This window comes from Nannobrachium achirus (genome assembly GCF_963921795.1).
Source record: "Nannobrachium achirus genome assembly, chromosome: 6".
NCBI classification, from domain to species: Eukaryota; Metazoa; Chordata; class Actinopteri; order Myctophiformes; family Myctophidae; genus Nannobrachium; species Nannobrachium achirus.
The window spans coordinates 29,814,742-29,837,813 of NC_137815.1; the positions used below are offsets into that span (position 1 = coordinate 29,814,742).

At 41.4% G+C, this 23,072-nt stretch overlaps 1 protein-coding gene across 1 annotated transcript in view; it reads right to left on the reverse strand.

The window, feature by feature from the left end:
• The window catches only part of camk1b (calcium/calmodulin-dependent protein kinase Ib), a 91,156-nt gene extending 68,520 nt beyond the window's left edge, over positions 1-22,636 (reverse strand). Inside the window, exons 1-2 of the mRNA XM_080729132.1 lie at positions 22,556-22,636; positions 9,534-9,653 (exon numbers count right to left, since the gene is read on the reverse strand). Coding sequence (XP_080585258.1) covers positions 9,534-9,619 — 86 coding nt within the window. The 5' untranslated portion in view covers positions 9,620-9,653; positions 22,556-22,636. The remainder of the gene's footprint in view (positions 1-9,533; positions 9,654-22,555) is intronic.
• Positions 22,637-23,072: the final 436 nt, after the last annotated feature.

Below are 23,072 nucleotides of genomic sequence, written 5' to 3' on the forward strand. Positions count from 1 at the left end.
TTGGTCTCAGCAGTTATACTTCTCTGCTACCAATACTGTGTCTTGTTCTGTCAAGGTCTTTGCCTCTCCAAAGTTTGTTAGATATTGTACTCGGTCAGAAGCCATAACTACATGTTTAATCCTCACCTGGCCCATGCAGTCATCTCCTGTCTCCAGGACAGGAGATGGCACATATGCATATGTGCACATATGCATATGTGCCTTGATCACTGTCTTGGCTAGTGGTGCTCCAAGATGAGACTGCTTGATGCAGTGGAAGTGAGTCTCACCAGTGCCATACTGCTGCCAGATCTCCTTCATCCCCAGTGCTTGGAAATATGGGGTGTAGTATAGCAGTAATGTGAATGAGACAACAACTCTCTGGGGTCCGCTCATAGTTCCGACATCCCATTATTCTGACCATTAGGTTAGTGAAGGTTAGGGATAGGCTTAGTTATAATGGAGGGTGTACATGCACCAGGTGTCAGCCTCCTCAATCCTATTCAAGATGTCTGGGATCTCTTCTCCACTAGCCAAATCATCAACAGAGACAACAGAGCTGATAATGGTAAATGCACTGCATTTACAGTATATAGCGCTCTTCTCCAAAGCGCTGTACAATGTATTTCACATTCGCCCATTAACACACACATTCACACATAAATTCACACCATGAAACCATGCTTTGAAACCGTACTTCAGATTCCAAGGCAGCCGTTCTATCTACACCGCCACAAGCTTGAATGGACACCATATTCCGAACACACAGCTGGAGAGCTGTTTGTTCTCCTCAGACACCCAGAATTTGTAAAGTTGATGAAGGATGGGTGCGTCTGTCGACTCTGTTATCTCTGATGATGATGAGTGGCTCCCTGCAAAAGGGGCTGGAGGTGAAGAGATCCCAAAGATTGAACTAGATTGAGGAGGCTGTCACCAAGCTGCTGGTACATGTGGAGTCAACTGGCCCTATTATAACTAAACCTACCCATAACCCTAACCTAATGGAGGGAATAATGGGTCACCAGGATTATGAGTGGACCCCAGAGAGTTGTCGTAGTGATACTTCCAAGAACTGGGGATTAAGTAGATCTGGTAGCATTATGGCACTAGGTGTGCAGCGGCACATGCTTCTACAGCATCAAGCAGTCTCTCATCTTAGAGCACCACTAGCCAAGACAGTGATCAGGGGACATATGCCTTGGAAACTGGAGATGACTGCATGGACCAGGTGGGGACTAAGCATGCAGCTATGGCTTCTGACCGAATACAATATCTAACTTTGGAGAGGCAAAGACCTTGACAGAACAAGACACAGCATTGGTAGCAGAGAAGTACAACTGCTGAGACCAACAAGGCACCTTTCTAGTGAATGTCTTGCCACCTGCTTGCAACAGCCAAGGAACCTGAGGAAAGACTAGAACCAATGGAACATGGATGGATGCAAGGAACACTTCGACTCTCGATGATATGGCTGCCTTGCTGATGGATATCGGTGCATCATATTTTGCCATGGAACAATGGCAAATCCATCCTGTAAAAACACATCATACTAACTTGGATGCACACAATCACAATATGGTGCACTTTGAGGGAAATTGTTATTTAATTTTGTGTGTGCTTTTGTTGTGTGATTTTATTTGTCACTTTTATTCGTAAATAGTCTTATTTGCTCATTTAAACACCCATTTTAAACCCCCCTTTAAAGTTAAATGTGGCTGTTTACGTGTTGTATTTCTCACTAGTATGTCTTTTGTTATAAAGAAAACAAACTTACTATAAAATAGTAACAAACCTACAAAAAATACTATAAAATTGCAAGTAATGAACAAAATCGTTTTTGAAAAATGGCATTGACATTGATATTTCAAAGACAAGATGATCCTTAATGGTCAAAACAATGTCAGAAATGAATTATACATGTCAGCATTAGTTGATTTAGACCTAGTGCTCCTGTTTTTACTCCTAACAATGGCCAAGTTATGGCCCACGGTCTTCGGAATAGCAAAATGACCTTGACCATGACCTTTTGAGGTCCAAATCACCCAAAATGGTCAAAACAATATCAGCAATGAATTCCCCACACCACAATTAGTCCAAATAGAGGTATTACATGTGCATATACACCCAGAAACAGAAAAGTTGGATTTTCGTCATAGCCAATGGCAGCCATATTTGATTTGGCCATTGCGCCATTCCTGGCACTATGGCGGACGAGCACCTCTGTGATTTTTCATGTCTAGGGACCCACTGACTCAGTTCAGGTGAGAAACTCCCCTAACACCAAATTGCGAACAGGACTTTAAGCCAGATACTGTATTAATAGTGTAGCTTTAATGTGGGATGGAACAATAAGGAGTAAAAGAATGCAGACTCAGACTGTACATGCTGCATGGTACAGCTTGATGCTACAGAATTAGCTCTGTTATGCTTGGACTGAACCTACCCAATATTTGGCTGCTTTGCATCAAGGGATGTGGATTATGAAAAAAGGTTACCTACCCAAACAACCTTACGTAAAACTCAAAAAGATGTGCTACAGTGTACAAACAAACCAACACCATAATCATCTCTGTCTGGTGGAAACCTCATTATGTGCAAAACTGTTATTTTTCAGGATTCAGATTCAAAGGGAGCAAAAGTAGCAGATCTACAAGCTCTACTTTTGATGCTTTAGTGCAGTGACGCTGTAGTGTGAAGTAGGGGCATTAATTTACAAAAAAATGCCACGATTTATACAAGCTGTAGAAAAACAATATCCAAAATGCAAACAGCACAACATGCGAGTATTTTCATAATGGTGTATATATACAGTTACAGCGTCTACCACTTGTATCATGGCTACAGAAACATTTCTTCGTGGGCCTTCCTTGTGCAATAAAACAGAATAATTCTGCGACACAGGCCAGGGAGAGAGAGAGAGAAGCAAGGAAGGAACGCAATAAGGCATTCAGCCACTACGTGTTATGATGAAATAAAACAGCATTCCATCAAATGACGCTCAGCTTATGTTGGGAAGACTGCTGCAGAGCCTCTTATACCCAACTTAACCCTACATAAACCTGTGTATTATGTTGACCATTTAAAGGTCATATGACGTCAAATTATTTTTTAATTTTTATGTTTCCTGACCTTAATTACACACAAAATAAGAAGAACTTTCAACATTCTGTGTTTTTTCTGCAATCTGTAGTTTTTTGAATAATTAGGATCAGAAAAGTGAGTTCATTGGCCTCTGGATGTAGGCATCATTGTCCAGGGGAGGGCGTGGTTTTATCACATTTGCTGTTACTTTACACCGTGTTTGTATCGTTGCAATTTACCATTTACCCGTTACTTTCCACTTTGTATCGTTCCAATTTTTACCATTAACATTTACCACTGTGGTTGTTGCGTTCCAAAAGAGGCGACGATTAACAGAAAGTTCCTGAACTACGACACCTATATGAATCTAGGTATATTATCTTTGCAAGACAAAATGCAACAGAAATCCTGCCATGGCTCACTGGAGTGGAGTTTTCCGTTTTAACATTTTAATACACATTTTAAGGACCAGGACAAAGACTGATGTGATTGGTAAAAACAGCATGTCATAATTCCTTTAAGTTTCTAATTAGTTTACCTTGTATTGAATTGAAGTACAATCCTGGGTGTTTTATATGTGGTGTATATTTATGTATTGTCTTGTCTTGAATGTACAGTATGCATTGACCCGAGCAAATAATCCCTTGTGAATAATAAAGACATCTGGCCCTGGTGGTTGGCATAACCATCTGGGCACCTATAGGCTGCTAATCCAGCCTGACAGCCAGGGACGTGCTGGGCCCCTGATTCAGCCCGGGAAAAAGAGTTGGAGAGGCCCTCTCCAACTTTTTTTAGTTATATTTCGTTGTTGTCGGGTGGAAACCTTGTATGTCCAAAACCGTTTGTTTTGTATTTATCATTAAAAAAAAGTGATTTAAACTAGTGAAAACAGCCGATCTACAAGCACACAACGCCTCGCATCGCGAGGCGTTGTGTGCTTGTAGATCTGCTGTTTTCACTACTTTTGTGCAACAGCCTTGTATGATGAAGCAGCCGCACAGCCCCCAAAATGGAACGAAGGCCGACATTTTATTTTCATTTTTTTCCTAATGGCCGGCCTGGACCGGCCCGGGAATGAACCGGCCGTTCGGGAGTTGTCCCGCTTTTCCCAATGGCCAGCACGTCCCTGCTGACAGCGTGTCGCGGGTTCAAGTCAAGATCCCTGCGACCTTTGCTGCGTGTCACCCCCCCCCCCCCCCCCATCATCTCTCTCCCTATTTCATGTCCTGTTTACTATAAATATATCAATAAAGGCACTTTAAGGCAGCTCCAAAATATCTTTAAAATAAAGACATCTACTGTAATATAGTCGCCACCAGAGTCGCCACCAAAAGTCATTTCAGCATAGGGTATGAATGAACCATTTGAAGGTATAATCTAGGCACAAATATAATGTGCATTGTGCAATCTATCACCATAAAAAAAGAACATGGTAGATATGCAGCAATAGATCAATATGTACATAATACTCAAAGCTGTTTGTATTTTAGACTTTTGAAAACTTGTGAAATGGTACATTCTGCATATTTTACATTTGTACTTTTACTCAGGTACATTGTGGTATTGATATTTTTACTTAAGTAAAACAAATATATATGTTTCCACCATATATTTACCACTGGTTTGTATTAGCTTCTGTTGAAAGGCCTGTTCTGTGGCTCTACTGTGAAGCTGCTCATGTGAATCCAGACACTAAGTTGTTGATAGGAGTGACTCTTAAGTAGGAATAAACCGGGACTAGAAACCACTACTCCTCCTGCCACTTAATGTGTTATTTAAAGGAGGCATTCTGTTCTGTGCTGCAGTTAATGGGTCCACGTTAAAACAGACAATATTGCTGCTTTACAGTGCATTAGCTTTATATTTACTATGTTCTCTGTATACATTACAGATTTTGGCACAGATCTCAATAAACAGATCTCAGTAAAAGAGGACCAGTGGTTCCCAAACCTTTAAGCTAATTTGTGACCCAAAAGAGAAATTAGACGTTTGCCCAGGACTCAAAACTAGTGAAAACAGCAGATCTACAAAAAAATAAGGGACCCACAAAAATATGTCCGCGACTCACAAATGGGTCCCACGGAGCTGGATTTTTCATATATCCTGGTTTTTCAGATATCCACATAGAAAGATATCTATGTCCACACAACAAAGATATCTACCTCTAAAATAATCTGATTCCCCAGACCTCCACTAGGGGGACAAGCACACACACAGTAAAGTCTTCAGAGATATCCGGGTTCCATGTCTACACGGATCCAGATATCCAGATATTTTTCAATGTCTCCACTTATTCATCCGGATTGAAAAATATCCAGATTCACTGCCAAAATATCCAGCTTCGTGTGGCTGCAAGCCCCAACAGCACCAAAAAATGTCTAGATTCACAAATATCCAGCTCCGTGTAGCCATGGCCTCAGTGTTGGGGAAAACAGTGGCGTTTACAGTATGCAGGCAGTCCCCCCCCGTCCAGGAACCCCTCCCAAGCCCTCAGAGTGAGAATGGCTTGAGAGAACTCTCAATGGACTGTTTCCTGGGTCAGAGGCCAACTCACACATCCAAAGCACCAAAAAGATATATATCGTCGTCATTGTCGGGTGAAAACCTTGTATGTCCAAAACTGTTCGTTTTGCATTTATCATTTTAAAAATGATTTTAAACTAGTGAAAACGGCGGATCTACAAGCACACAACGCCTCGCGGTGCGAGGCGTTGTGTGCTTGTAGATCCGCTGTTTTCACTACTTTTGTGTGACGGCCTTGTGTGATGAAGCGGGGCTTTACTTTGCGAAAGAACGGACACATTTGAAACTTGGAGATACAAGGTTTCCACCCGACATCGACGATATATATATAGAAACAAAACACAGTGGCACTGAGAAATATTCCTATAATCCACAAGCGTACATTTGTCACAGAGAATCGCAGATCTACAAGCTCACAACACATCAATATACATGAGCTTGTTTATTGGCTATTCTTGACATGCGGACACTGTCAAGTACAAATCAAGCGTAACTGCATGTGTAATTCCCTGCGAAGGCAAGGCAACCTTTTATTTGTTTCCGGATTGGGCTTTTCACTTCGAGTTCTTTGTTGAGAGGGACGTTAAATCAAATAATAAACAGAACATTTGCTGTTTGAAATGTGCACGCGAATGCATTAGTCATCTGCCATGTACAATTCACATTTTGAGCGCTGAGAAATATCCCTTTTGTCTGGCTCTGAATGCATTATGCAACAACCTAGATACATTCTAGATGCTCCATTCCAGCGGTGATCATCAAGCAATTCACTCTCTGTCTTTTGTCTTGCTCTTTATTCTGAAATGTGTTCATTTTTGGGGGTCTATTAGGGTTACATTTGTACACTCTCAAGAGTTACTGGGTACACCTTATAATGGCTGCCGTTTTGAAATTATTTTTCATTTTATCCATGTCCACACAAAGGAAATGTCATACATACAACCACACATGCACACACAACACGACCTTGCAGGCTTATGCAAAGGCTAAAATGTAATTTAGATAGCATGTTATGTAGACAGATGCCAAGCTCATTTGTAGATCTGGCATCCTATAGTGTGTAAATCAGTTATTGGTTTACCTACTGTATGATCCTAGATGACTAAGTCTACGCATTTGATGTATTACCTTATGTTGTTGTTGCTTAATGTAAAATCGCTCTGGATTAACGCATTATTATGCATTATTACTTTAACCATTATTTGATGTTTTAGCTATTAAGAAATAGCAGATCTACAAGCTCACAGCGAGCTTGTAGATCTGCTATTTTTGAATAATCGAGTCTTTGAATATATTGACCCAATTATATAAATGTCTTCTCCTTCTTCTGAATCAGTGGTTCTCAAACTTTTTAGCGTCAATGACACCCAAAATTACATGTATTTGCCCCCATCTCAAAATATGTTGTTGCAGGGACCCCCCCAGAAGCAGATATTTGACTTATAAAAGTTTGCTTTGAAAAATATCAAAGATTTGAAAACATTTATCTGCTGTTTTTCAATAGTTAAACTATATTGTGAATTGATGTCTTCTGGTTGTTGCATCCATAATACCAAATGACAAGCTGTGTTTGGCCTAGTAATGAAAGAAAACCACACCAGCCGGGACAGAAGCCAGTGAGCAGAGATGTCAGCTATAGGCATCATGTCAACAAAGCCAGGCAGTTGGGACTCGAGTTGGGGAGCATCTTTTTCCCTCATGTGCCAGCAGCAGTACAGCATTAATAACAAACCAACGCACGTACGGGCAAACGGCCAACGCCACTCTGGCTCCTCATCTAAAGCCTACGATTGCATTTCAACCAGGTTCTCTCTCTACTCCCTCTTACCAAACATCAGCAGCCCCCATGCACTGCAAGCAGTCAATTAAAGAACGGTAAACATTAAAAGGCAACAGCCAAGGGCGTCACAAGGGGTAGGAAAGTGGGACTGAGTTACTAGGGCCCAAGGTGGAGGGGCCCTAGTAACTTTAGCTATTGAAAAATAGCAGATATACAAGCTCACAGCGCGGCACCGAGTGCCGCGCTGCGAGCTTGTAGATCTGCGCAAATCTTTGAATATATGTATTTTTTAAGTGAACATTTGTAACTCAAAGTTTGCTTCTGGGGGGTCCCTGGAACTAAATATTTTGAGATGGGGGGGTCCTTCACATGAAAAAGTTTGAGCATCACCGACATGGAAACATAGGTTTCTTGGCACACATTTTCAAGATTTTTCAAAAATAGCAGATCTACAAGCTCGCAGCGCGGCACTCGGTGCCGTGCTGTGAGCTTGTATATCTGCTATTTTTCAATAGTTAACATTCATGGGGGGCCCGCAGTGAATCCTTGTACCCAGGGCCCAGAATTTGGTGTGACGCCCCTGGCAACAGCTATGGCAATAACAACAAACATTGACGACCCATGCAAATCAAACGGAAAAGAAGGCACGTGCGAGGAGAGAGAGAGAGAGAGAGAGAGAAAGAGAGGAGAGCGTCTCTGTTGCTTTGTGCAGCTGAGCTGAACAGATGAGCGTAGCGCTAGTCATTAGCCGGGGTGTACTTTAAAGTAACCAAGTACATTTACTCAAGTACAGTACACTTCAATACAATTTTTGAGGATTTCTTTTACTTTAGGGTACGGTCACGCCAAACGTATCCGCAAATGTCAGATTTCTCAAAACATCTGCTCCATTCCCATTGAAATGCATTGGCAGAATCCGTTTATCAGCTGGCAACCATACTCAACCACTCATTTCCCTCCATTAGCCCCCTTCCAATACAAACCCATTGTAACTTCAAACTCCATTTTAACCATGATAGATTCAATGAAAACACCTGTTCTTTTTTTCTGATGTATGAAATATGTATGACAAAAGTTATCGAAAAAACTCGGCCTGTAGGTGTTTTCATTGAATGGAGTTTGAAGTTACAATGGGTTTGTATAGGAAGGCGGCAAATGGGGGAAAATGAATATCAAATATCTAAATGCTGAATCAAGCAATTCAAAAACTGTCCTTGGTGCTCCCCATACTTGTAAAAGAATAATTCTACATTTCTACTGAAGTAAAAACATGTGAGTACTTTTTCCACTATACTGGTCATTAGATGCATCAGGCTGCACCGTATCCACACCGACCGCCGAGACATTTTCCAGAGCGTGAAAAAGCTTGTCATCCCACACAGCTGAAATACAAGTCCTATGTAGAGAGGAAGAGCCGCGACTGATCTATCTGTCTGGATCTGCTACCGTTGAATGCTTTTGTGTGACGCTGTAGAATGATCACGTAGGATTCAATTTAATTTACCAAAAAACACAAAAAGTTAATATTGAGATGAGAGGTTTCTGCAATATACGATTATGCAATATCAGGAGATGAATCGTGAGATAATCAGTAGGTGGCACCATGTAACTACACTTTTATAGAGTTAGGACTTTATTGCAACCATAGGTCGCAGTTTAGTATGAGAAACGGTACATCATGTCTCCGTCCTCCAATATTAAGTCATATCTAACAGGACTTCATATGGGAATGCCCTTATATGGAGGACAGCCCATATCTGTGTGGCAGGTACAGTATGGATCTCCATATGTATACGGTATGTAACTGGTCCGATATACATCACTGGCCAGATGGCCAAGAGAAGGCGCGACCTCGCCCTTTTGGGAGAGGTCGTTTGTCCCCCTGAGGCGTCTTACTGGTAGTGTAAATTGTAAATTGCATCAATGAATGCATATCAAACCGGTGGTCCATGAACATTTGAAGAGTTTGACAACCACTGGCATAGGACTCTCCATAAAAACCAGGCTCGGCATCAGATCCGAACATTTGCCATGGGCTGGGCTCTAATCCAGACCGTGGAGACATCTTCCAGAGCGTGAGGCAGCTCATCATCATCATCAACCCACACACAGACAGCTAGCTGTTACTGTAAAACAAAGTCGTTGCCGCTGGCAGCGTTGACACACTTACGTTCCGAGGGTCTCTTTGAAGTCATAGTTCTCCTTTACATCTGAGGTCTTCTTTTTCCAGTCGTGGCATTCGTCACCCAGTGGCATCTTCTTCTTTCGGTGATGACGGTCGGCTACAATGCTGGTGTGAAGGAGGAGAGAGAAGAGGAGAGGAGAGGAGGCAGATCATTAACACCTATGGGGTTTAAAAGAAACGCACAACCCTTTGGCAAGAGAGGTGAGATGATGATGCAAGCTCTCTTCTAGTCTAGGAATGTTGGAAAGGAATTAATATACCCGTTTGTGTGTTTTTAAACTACAACTATCTTCTAGTCTAGGGAAGGTTGGAAAGGAAATAATACCTTTGTGTTTCAAACTACATCGCGGCACATATCGCATTTCAGTCCATAAAAACTTACAGATGGGAAGAGGAAAATCCAATTTACAATTTAGGCATTTAGCAGACTAGTAGTAGTTAACCGGGTCAAAATTCTAATTTTCACGATTTTTCAAAAATATTTTTTTATATTTAAAGCATAAAATATTGCGTCATAATATGTTCAGGCCTAAATGGGTTAATCCAGAGTGACTAACAATAAGCAAGGACAGCACAAGGTAATACATCAAATCCATAGAAATAGTAATCTAGGATCATATGTAAACCAAGAACCTATCATCAGTCAATAATCTGTACATTGAAACTATACACACTATGACTATAGGATGTCAGGTCAACAATGACCGGCGTCTGTTTGCATAACATGCTATCTAATTACATTTTAACCTTTGCCTAAGCCTGCAAGGTCAAAGGAAAGACCTGGAACATTGACCACTAAGCCAGAAGTGGAACGTTTATGAAAACTAAATTGTTTTTCCAACTGTTGTTGTGCATTTCTATTGAACTTACCTGTACCACAACTAAGCCCAACAACAGAACACAATAGGCAGTTTACAGGCACGCGACGTTGTAAAATCTGAAACATTCAGGCAACACAAAGGAGTGCTGCTCCAACTCCTATGAGACGACAGAGCTGATGACCTAGTAGTTAGTAGATCTGACCCCTTAACATCTGTGTAATTTTAGATTATAGATATATATTTTTTTTATATTATCTGTTTATTGGTTTTATACAGGTTTTTTAAGGACATACAGGCATACAAATGAATCTATACAATATTGATTATACTTTGTAGAAGAGTATACCACACAAAACAAGCACACACCCTCCCCCCCCCCCACCCTAGAAACATACAGATTATAGATATATTTTAAGCACTTTTTAAATACCGGTATATCATGTTTTGAAAAATCGTGAAAATCGGCGCAAATCTTTGAAAATATACTGTATGTTGTTTAAAGCGAATCAATTTGGGGGTCCGTGACGTGAAAGGTTTGAGAACCACTGATACAGCATCGCCAAAAGATGCCTGGTAAAAGTATTTCTGAAAACTGTTAGGATTTAGAAGACATTTTGTACAATGGGGTCCTCAGCAGGTTTTAACGGAACAGACATGAAAATATGCCAACTCGGCGGCAGCTAATATTTCCGTGTCACTTTTTGTCTGTCAACTGTTCACATTCCATGACACGAGTCAACGTGCCGTTTTGTCCTTAGGGGACACGAGGAAGCACAGAGGACAGGCACAGAGCTCCATATCATCATTATGTAAACCCATAAAAGCCTAAAGCACAATACAATGTATATGTTGTTGTATGCAGCGGCGTTATCCCAACTTGTCGCACGCACAGCGAAAATAGCGGATCTACAAGCTGCTGCTGCTGCGCAGCCTGCGCCACACCACAAACATTAAGGGGGAAAAAAGGTCCTTTATTGTCAGTCTACTGTTGATGTATTGGTGATAGGCATCAAAAGTGATAATCAATGGACAGGCAACATTCTCAATTTTTGTCCATTAAAAAATTATTATAATACAGATTACAAATATTTAACAGTCATTTGTATGGCAATGTTTCGCGCACCAAGCTGGAATCGAACCCTGGCAGGTAACAGGCAATGCCAAAAGAGCCTCTTATGACTACTGTACAATCTCTCTGTCTCTCTCACACACACACACACACACACACACACACACACACACACACACACACACACACACACACACACACACACACACACACACACACACACACACACACACACACACACACACACACACACACACACACACACACACACACACACACACACACACACACACACACACACACACACACACACAAGCAGGTTACTGTAAGTGGTGTAGCCGGCTCTAGCTGCCTCCACTGAGGCCAGAAGTTGGCTTCATGTGAGTGGTCATAGAAACCCACAGGAGACGCTACATGCTATGCTATATTGAGAGGCAGGCATTGCACTATAGTGTCTATAGTGGCAGGTGGCACAGCTTAGGTGGGAGTCGCTTCAGTCACTTTGGTATAGCTGGCAGCAGCATGGTGAGTAATTATGCTTTTCCCTACGTTACACTGAAACACACAGAGGGAGCAGCTAATATTGCATAGGCCAGTGGTTCTCAGCCTTTATAGGCTACGACCCCCTAAGACCTGAGGACCCAATTCTACAAAAATGTCTTCTAAATCAGATTTCTGAAAAAACGTATGTTTCTATACTGTATCTGTGTTGCTTTTTAATGTCCAGGACCCCTAGAATTATATGCATTTGACCGCGGGCCCCCATCTGAAAATATTTTGTTCCAGGGACCAAGAGAAAGAAAGATTTGCGTTTCAAATGTTCGCTTTAAAAATATATACATTCAAAGATTTGCACAAAGGTTTCTAAAAAATAGCAGATCTAAAGCTCACAGCGCGGCACTCAGTGCCACACTACTGTATGAGCTTGTACTGTATATCTGCTATTTTTGAATAGCCAAAGTATTACAATTAAATAATGGTTAAAGTGGTTACGTGACACAAATGCGTGTTCCCGGTCTTGACGGGTTTTAATAACCATAATTTGAACTGGGGGGGCTCACACCCTGACAAGCACATGGAATTGTAGGAGTTGAGGCATTACATTTTTGTTTGACTAAATATTGTGAAAATAGCCTTTCTAACTTTTTTCTTTCTAACTTTTTGCCTAGTGATAAAGTAGGGAATGATTATTAAATAATTATTTTATTAAGTTATCTACAATCTATCTTTTTTATAATCTATTAAATTGATTAGTTTGAATAACACCCCTAGAACCCGCACAATGATATTAATATAGTTCTTTATGTTACGGTTTTGACCACTATACAGTAGGTGCTGCTGCATTCAGTACATATTCTTTAAACACATTTTAAATCTGAGGCTTTTTTGTATACTATTAAAATAGTTTTGAGGAAAGAAATGCTACTATTCATCCCAAAGTGTCACTACAAACAAAAAGCTTCATACCCTATACATGTATATGCAACATGTATATAACGACGCAAGGTGACATATAGCTCTGTTTACACAATGCTGTAACCCCTCCAACTGTACAAACATTCCCCATTTTCAACTGTTTTTATCATATTGTGACACTGGCTGGCTTTGGCAATGTAAACATAATGTGTTCTCATGCTCCTTTGAATTGAATTGAAATTGTTCCATATACCGCGTGGTGCCCCTGATTTGCCTGATAGATCTCATGCAAACTCATCACCGTATGTCTATAATAACATAATGTCTTCACTGAACTAATCCTTTGCGTATGTTGGTCCAAGTACAGTAGGTTGGATCCTGTTATGACAATAAAGTTGTGCTTAATGCCTTATTGAGTCAACAACAGTTTCATGAACAAGAAGAAGACCTGACCTTCCAGTTTGCTTGTCATTTCATTTATGGAGGTATTTCTTTTACAGCATTTTTACTTCCTCTACAACATTAGTTCTGCCAGCTCTGCTGTGAAAGCTATTTAAATATCAAATGGACAGCGATCTAAAGTGGTAGACCGGCATGCAAAGCAGTGTGCTTTAGGGGAAGTGGTGCAGAGGAAGTCACACATCTGTGTAAGAGCTTACACACTTACAGTACTAAAGGAAATCATCAATATTGTTTGTCTTCTGGCCTATTCATTTGAAATATATGTTTTGTTTTGTTTTAGCTTTCCATGCTGTACTAACTGGTCTTTGAAACAACACCTTAAAGGGATCAAATTATCAAATTATTGTCTCTGGAATGCAACAAAATTACAAAACATATCCATGAATTCGACTTAAGTTTCCATGGGGTGAGTAATCGATGGGGAAAAAAAGTCATTTTGGGGGAGAACTATCACTTTAAGAAACATTGTACGATACTGCTGTTACTTTTTTTTTACCTAGCCTCATTATGGCGTCAATGTTGGTCATGCATATGATGCAAATGTTCTAAATACTGTGTATATACAGTATATGTATACAGTATAGGCCTACCTGCTTTCACATACAGTATGCTATATCTGCTCCTATAGACCTAATGTATAAACCTGGGATGTGACAAACTAGAAAGATGCAATTGGAAATTGCAAGTGTGGTGACGCAAGTCACACTTGCAAATGAATTTCGTCTTACCATTTGAATTTTCCCCATTCAAGTCAATGGGGAAAGTTAATTCACCAATAAATTAATGGCCATATATGGAGATCTCTGTGTCAGTCCTTGTCCCTTTTATGCCCATATATAGAGATCCCTGATGTCATCAATATTAAGCCCATATTATCTTGGAATGCTTGGTTTGTTTGGTAACAGGGGTGTCCCCCATCTCTCCAACTCTTTGGCAGACAGAAAATACTTATTTCAGGAGGGATATCAATTTCATAGTGTCTACTCTTCTTTCATTTGTCCCACTCCCATCACCTCCAGCCCCACTAGACTTATTTATCCTGTACGTGTTCTCTATCCGTCATGATTGGATGAAATTGATATCCTGTCCTGAATGTTTTTTGTTTTTTTTTCCTGTTTACTAAAGAAAGAGCTGGATAGATGGGAAAATCCCGTTTGGCCGGTGTAGCGATAGGGCGGTGTAGTGACGGCGAAGTGGACTAACAGGGGCAAATGTACGAACGGGCTCTCCTACCGTACTGATGAGCAATACAATGGTTATATGTCACAGTTATTGTCCACGACATTGCAAGCGGCGCGAAGGCCAGCGGACCTTGGTCCTGCTCTTCGCGCCCGAGCGCCGCAGTCGCGAGTGCCCGCGAAGAGCGGGCCAGGGCCGCGCGGCCGGCGGAGCGCCGCGCGAGTTACGAAGCCGTGGTGAATGCACAGGCCGTAAGGCCTGGGCAAGCGCACGATAAACGCATGAATGGGATGAAGATCGCTTGCTTTACAGTCTCACTACACCGCCTTATCGCTACACCGCCTTATCGCTACACCGGCCAAACGGGACTAGCCTGGATAGACAGGGATAAAACCCTGTAACTGAGCAAACAATCTACTGTATCTACAGCAATAGTTACTCTGGGAGTATACAGCCATTTAACACTTATTTTAACATCATCACTTAGAGCTCCTATTTAACCACTGTCAACCGTGGGTCCATATTAGACGAGTAGTGAACTTGTAGCTATTTACCAGTATTCTACGATGACAAGGCTGTAGTGGTTAACGCTATTCCAAAGTACTCCACTATGTTGATGATCATGGTGTTATTTTTATGCTATGTTGATGAATTGAATACATAGGACCACAATGGAAACAAATCCCCGGGACTTTTTGGTGTTATATCCTTTATCCTCTTAGCTCAAATGTCTGACTTTACCTAACAAAGTATTCAACCAATAAATCAATCCTCACATTTACATAACTATCTTGCGCTAGACATTTAGAATCCATTTCTAGGCATAATGTTTTATACAATAATCCACAAATAAACACATCTGAAAGAAGAAAAAAATAATAAACAGAGCATCTTTGGGGTTTTAAACTGTATATGCTTTCAGTGCAATGAATGCACCAACCTCACCAAGACAAATTCCTCCTATGTGAAAAACATATCTGGCAATACAAAGAATTCAGGAATCGAATTCTTCCTATGGACTTCTACCAGCCCTGCTTTTCAAATGTTGCTCAAATTGTTCCAGTTCGAACAATTCCTGGAAGATTTGATTTGCGGTGCAACGTAATTTCTAACACAAGCTTGAAAGGGCTTTGACCCAAATGTATGCCTTGTAATAGAGGTTTTGGACTGGACAACAATGGACTGTAGATAACAGCTGTGACCAATAAGACAGGTCAGTGGCAACACAATCTGGCTAGCCATCGTCAAAGAAAAGGTCATTTTCTGGAGCTCAGTCTGTTCTCGAGAGACAAGTGGCAACAAGACCAGCAAGTTTGGGGACAAATGATTATTTTGTCCCCAAACTTGCTACTGTAACTCTGAACTAAAGTCATCAGAAACTATAAATACATCAACACCGGACGGTAATAACCTCAGAGCTGCTGTGATATAATTGTCTATATTCAAATAGAAAATACCTAATTTTACACAAATGAATGTACACAATTCAAATGCTTAACCACATTTGCTCTTATACACACACACACACACACACACACACACACACACACACACACACACACACACACACACACACACACACACACACACACACACACACACACACACACACACACACACACACACACACACACACTATGTGACATACCCCCTCCAACTGTATATATGTTCCCCTTCCCCATTTTCAATAGTTTTTATTATTTTGACACTTGCTTTGGCAATGTAAACATGTTTTCTCGTGCCAATAAAGCTCTTTGGAATTTAACTGGTTTCCTGCCGTGGTGTTCAGCACCTCACCATCAACACTGGTCGGTCGTGTATTCAAGATATCTGACCTCTGACCATTGACCAAGAGTTAAAAGGATCCCCTTAATACATGATATAATTGCCCTCTATAACTAAAATTTAAAATTTAAAAAACACCTTAAATATTTTATTTATTTCAGAAATAGTTAATCTTTGACTAAATAGAACAGCTCCCATCGCAAATTGATGATTTGTCCCATCATGTATGGTCCAGCCCTATGGAAAATAAATACAATATTTAAGGTGTTTTGAATTTTCAAGTTTAGTTATAGAGAGCAATTATAATGTATTAGGGGGCATATACAGCTTATTAGCCAGGCATCCTTTTAAGAAAGTAAAAGATCAATTGAGAGCAAAGTAAAGACTTACACAGGACAGTATATAGTACATACATAATACAGTACATAGTGATAAGGAGATAGGAGAGATTGATTCATGCAGGTACAATAGTACAAACGACCCGTAAAAGCCTCCGTTCGTTTGATGAAATAACTTGTGTCTAACAATGGCACAAGTTAAGCCTGATGTATGTTGTTGCTCGACAAAAATACGATTACATTTGAAAAATGTGTTATTTTTGTGGGAAAAAAAGAGAAAAGAAGAAGAAGAAAAAAAGCAGAGGCATAGATCAGGCTTTTTTTTTACGCCACTCAAATAACCTGGAGGCGTTGAGGGCAGGATGAGGGCTGAGTCTTCAGGTGTAACAGTCAGGGAGAGGCACAATAACTAAACTGAACAGAATCCCATTGCCTACGTTCTACTAGGGCTGGGCAATTAACCCAAAAATATAGAGAAATTCAAAAACGATATTTAGAAACCAATAAAATGTATCTTCGGGAATCGAGAAGGACAGTTTTTTTTGTAATAAATGTACGAATTGAGCCAATTGACACGACAGAAATCGAATAGTTTTATCATCGACTATATCGAATTGTCAGATTAACCACTTAACCCTGTAATAAACTTATTTGTACAATGATGGCGTACACAAATGGTGAAAATAGCTGAGCTTGTAGATCGGCTATTGCTGTGATTTAGATTTGAAGTCATATCGCCCAGCCCTACGTTCTTCTACTAAACATGCAGCATTCATATACACCCTCGGGAATTACAAAATAAAAAAAATGGTTATTCATGGATAGAATTGCTGTGTACTCACTGATTTCCCATTCCTGTGAAGAGCAGTGGATAGAAGAAATGCACACACAAACAATACACACAAACACAGTAAGGTGGCTGTATGACATATTAGATGAAGACTCTGAAAATGATGATGTGTGTGTGCATGCTTATGTGTGAAGCCCTGCAGTCCTCGACACACCAACGATTAGCAGTGAGTGAGCAACTTGCAACCAGTTGCAGGCAGCGGTCTCTGAATTGACCCATTCACTGCAGGTCGGTGCAGTTTGGGGATTCTGTTGCAAGTGGTTGTTGCAGTTGCAACTTGTTGAGTTCAATGAGTTGCGAATCATTGTTGTGTGTGGAAGACCACTGCTTTTAGATAGATAGTAAACCCCCAAGCACAAAGAAAATACTCATATGCAATAACACAGTACTAGACAGTAGACACGCGCAGACACGCGCAGACACGCGCACGCACGCACGCACGCACGTGCGTGCACACACACACACACACACACACACACACACACACACACACACACACACACACACACACACTTACTTCCTGGGTGGTATAGAGCTTGTGGTTTATTGTAATTGTCAGGGGGGGATGTGCATAAAGAATGTATCACAAAGGAAAGGGTTATAGAACAAACATAATGCTGCCCCAGTGGCCCACTGCAAGAGATGAGCTGATTCATTCATATTTATACTCATTAATTATGAATGACATGATATGAATAATACGAATTATCATCATTAGGCTATTATTGATTGACTTACTTAACTTCACAAACAAGAATCCACTATAAAAGCCATTAACAGACAAAAACAGAAAACCGCAAATGGCAACAAAAACAAACCGCTCCATTCCAACTGAAATGCATTGGCAGAATGCACCCTCATAGGTAGAATTATAGTGCGGTGTGACCGTGCCCTTAAAGCCTTTTATCTCCAACCAATGAGTCTAATGGAGTTTGAAGTTACAATGTGACTTTATATTATAGGAAGGGTGGCATGTTTGATAAAATACATATCAAATATCTAAATATTTAATCAAGCAACTTAAAGAAAATGCCTGGGGGGGGTGCATAACAAAAGGCCTAGTAGACGTAGTAGTGTTTTAAAGTGAAACATTCCCCTTTAGAGGAGTAATTGATAGAAAATAAGTAAATTATTTTGGGTGAACTACCCCTTTAACAACCAGGGGTTGACATTAACTCACCCACTGCCTATGACTAGTTTGACGAGTTATACCAGTAAGACTCCCTAATCGGGAGATAAGCGACCGTAGGTGGCTTATCTCCACAAATAGGGCAAAAATGTGTTTTTCCCAAATCTTCCTGATCCATGTTGATGACATGAGTGTAGACATGCTGTGTAGTGATATTCGTGATTTTAGGGCAAAAACTGTAGGAGCAGTGTCCAAAAATGTGTTTTAAAAATCGGCCTGAAGGTGGCGCTAGAATAGGGCCATGTGAGAAATGAGGGGTGGGGTCTCCGCGTTGCCTTGGCGGACGAATAGGTACCGGCCCCGGCTCTCCCGGACGCTCCTAGCCCGAGTTACGGCATTTTATGTGCGCTGCAGTGGCAGGGGGTCCTCCACTGGGGGCACCACCACTTTTGCATCCGTTCTGGAGCACCAGGAGTCGGTGGTCCCCGGGAATTCCCCGTGAGCAGCCCCGTTGGGGTGGTCATTTGGTCATTTTTGCACATTTGGTCATTTTTTACGGTCCCTGGGGCTCCGGGGGTCCTTGGAGGTTGTAGTTTGGCAGGCAAGGACTGTGTGTGTAAAATCTGGCATGGATCGGGTCAACGGGTGCGGAGATATAAGCAGGGAAAAAGTGTGACGTGTGACGTGTGAGCACATTTGGTCATTTTTTACATCTGGGGGTCCTTGGAGGTTGTAGTTTGGCAGTCAAGGAGTGTGTGTGCAAAATTTGGCATGGATGGGGGCAACGGTTGTGGAGATATGAGCAGGGCAAAAGTGTGACTGACGGACTGACTGACTGACAGACAGCCCGTGGAGCTTTTGGTAGTAAATGCGACCTACGATCGCAATAAGTGTGTCCACTCTGCCAATGACGAGTATGACTAGTTAAAACGATTTCAATCGCGATTTTGCATGTTTCACCCCCATACAACCCCATCTTTCAAACAGGGCAGCCATTTTTGTTTACATAACATGTAAAACATAATGGCATCTATCTCATGAATGCCTGAACGGATTTCCAATCGGACTTTTTTGTTTGAAAGCTGTGAACAAACTGCACAAACATGGTGCATCATCTGTGCATGGGCGTGCATGATCCGTGCACTATAAATTACATGGAAGTCTATGGAGGCCTCTTGGCAGGGAGCCCTGAAAGTAGACCATTCAAAATGGCAGTGAATGAGTTTTTAAGGTCTCAGAGGAACTTGCCCGTTTGGGCAAGTACAGGTCAGGTTCTGCTTGCCCAAAGGCCATGCCCACTTAAAATGTAATTACCGTACAATTTAACACTTAATTATACCTATATTTTTATGCCAAATACCTACATAGCTATGAATGTTATAATCTCAAGTGTAGCAACAGTGAAAACAGCACATTGTATAGGTAAACAGTCCTCTTATTTTTTACATTCCACACTAGACCAGAAGACAGAGCGCTCTGGCCAGGTTCAGGCGTTTACTTTGGACAGATATCTGGTGTTGTGTTCATATAGACGGTTGAGTCCCCTCTCAAACGAGCACTTTCATGCCCGCTCAGGCAACCTGAAAGCAAACTCCTCCACCTGCCCAAAAGGTTTATTCACCTGCCAGGGACAGGTGGGCAACCCTTAGTGACAACATCTGACAATCATTTGTCTGTGATGGTTATTTTTACAGTTACTCCACCACGAGGAACCTCACTACAATAGGAAGCGGAATAAGAGTGTCTGTTTTACCACATTGTTGCCACATTGGTTCTCTATTTGCTACCAGGGCTGTCATGATTATGACATTTTACACGACGATTACTTGTCACACAAATAATTGCGTTTGTGTTTTTGTCGCTGAACATTGGCGCATATGAATAAAAATTACATTTCTGTTTCAGTTTGGCTTTGAAGTTGCACAGGACAGATATGACAAATAACCTAAATATACAAAGGAAGGACTGGCATGTTTAATAACTTTATTCTTACATTTATAGTAGAAATAGCTGATCTACAAACTCACAACGCATCGCATCGCGATGCGTTGTGAGCTTGTAGATCTGCTATTTCCACTACTTTTTCTGCTTGAAACTATATGAACATTTCTCAACATGGAAATGAATATGACGACTATGCAAAATAATTGCGATTAGACGGTTATGTAATCATTGTGACGGGCCTATATTGCCACGCCGTTAACGGTCTATCGCAGACAACCATCGTGAAAACAAACACTAGGCGTTAGAGGTCCCTCGACAGCCGCCGAGCACTTGGGTGTCACAGTGGTTGCCTGTCCTGTCTGGAATGTCCTTGTTGTCACTATCAAATTCTAAACAGCAGCAGCACGGCCACCACGCATGCAGGCGGCTGGCAGGGTTCCACTGGGACTGACAGCGGTGTCAGTGACTCCCTTCAAAAATAATGAGCTTATTAATTGATTAAATTGGGTTGAGGGGTGGTGGGGTCAACGTTGATGGAGAGATCTCGCTATTTCTACGTGTCATTGTTTCGACTAAGGGTTAGGGTTAGGTTTAGGCATTAGTTTTACTGAGGTTAGGGTTAGGTTTAGGCATAGTGGTTAACATTCACCACCAGGTTAGCATTCACCAGCGTCGGCAGGTTAGCATTTCACCAGGTTGACATTTACCCTCGTCGAAACAAATCATGGAACGCTGAACAAATTTTATGTCGAAATATCGACGCCCTCCCAATGTTGATTCCGGATGGGGACCCAAATGCATTTGATTTTGGGAATCAATGGGGGCCAATTTACTATAATAAATGTTGTGTCCTGCGACAAATACAAACATATATTATTGAACTCAAGTCTCCATGGCGCGAGTAATCAATAGAAAAAAAGTCATTTTGGGGGTGAACTACTCCTTTAACTAAGGTCTAATATTTCTACAATTGCTGTATGCAGTCATTTGGAGGTTGAAGGATACAATTAAATCTGATTATGATGTACCGTGCAACAAACAAAAACACATTTTGACAATCGAGTGTGTGTGTGTGTGTGTGTGTGTGTGTGTGTGTGTGTGTGTGTACAACTGTACTTGTAGGGAAAGAGTGTAGGTGGGAAGGTGAGAGACAGGGCGAGAGGGGAAGTGAGAGGGGAGGAGAAGGTAGAGAGAGATAGAGAGATGTAGGGATAAAGGGGGGGGGGGTAGAGAGAGATGGAGGAGGGATATAAAGAGGGAGAGAGAGATAAAGGGGTGGAGAGAGATAGAAGTGAAAGCAGGCAGGGAATCAGGGAAAGTCAGAGAAATCCCCAAACGCCCAGTGGTATTTGAACTATGAAATATGAAATCATATACAGTAGGCTACACAACATCAAGCTATTACCACAGCCTCAGTCTCCTCCAGTGACAGTCTACACAGTACATACAACAAGGACTTTCTGTGAAGATTGGACTAATACTGTTTCTTTCTATTTCTGTCATTTGTAGGGTTGACTTCACATAACTGGAAATATAGAGGAGTCTAGCCTACTTCTGAAGTCTATCAGAGCGCAAGCAGTCACTTGTACATACATTATTGCATCAACCAAGCCACAGCGCAAGGTGTTGGAACGAGCGCACCATCATAACAAATGAGCATTGAGCCCAATAAATAAGTTTGTATTTCCAATGAATTTGATATGAATAGGATAGATCGCTACATTGGCAGAGCTGAACCCAAGCTGCTCTCAGTCCTGCTCTCAGTCCCATAGCAACGCAATTCTAAAGATAAGATAATACAGTAACACAAGGGAGCCTGTAGAGATGATAAGGGGGTCAGCTGTCAGAAAGCAGCAGATATGCATGGGGAGCACAGCACGGGGAGGAGGAGCGCTCCTTCTACATTTCCAGTCCCAACGTGATTCCCCTCTCGCATCATGTGGTAAAATAGAAAACAATTGAACATTCAAGTTCATAAGAATATAGTAACAAAAATAACAGCCCGGGCATTTACCTGCAATGTGACGGTTGGTTTCAAAGGTCGGATCTCTCTCTCTCCCTCTCTCTCTGCTATGTGCGTTGCTTTCCAACTCGTTCAGAAACAGAAAGCTCTTCTCTGCTGTTACTTGACTCACCAGCAGCACCACGCCCCCTCGTGACGTCACTGTAGGGGGGTCGGGTGGAAGGGGCGGAGGCTTCAGAGCTGATTGAAGGCTGCGGCAGCCAATCAAAGCGCGTACTGTAGCTACTGTACTGTACTGTAGTGTGGTACAGGTAATGTTGTTCTGCATGAGCAGGTGCGTCTTGTCAGCAAGAACACTTTTTTTTAGAGTGGTGGAAAAAGTAGGCTAATACATTTTTCAAAAACATTACATACAATACTTTTATAAAATCAAAACATCATAAAATAACATGACAACATCAAGAATCTTCGAAAAGGAGTAGGAAGAAGTATAAACTATCAATCAATCAATCAATCAATCAATAGCCTAAATGTTGTTTGAAATGACCAAAACTGCCTACTTGTCACT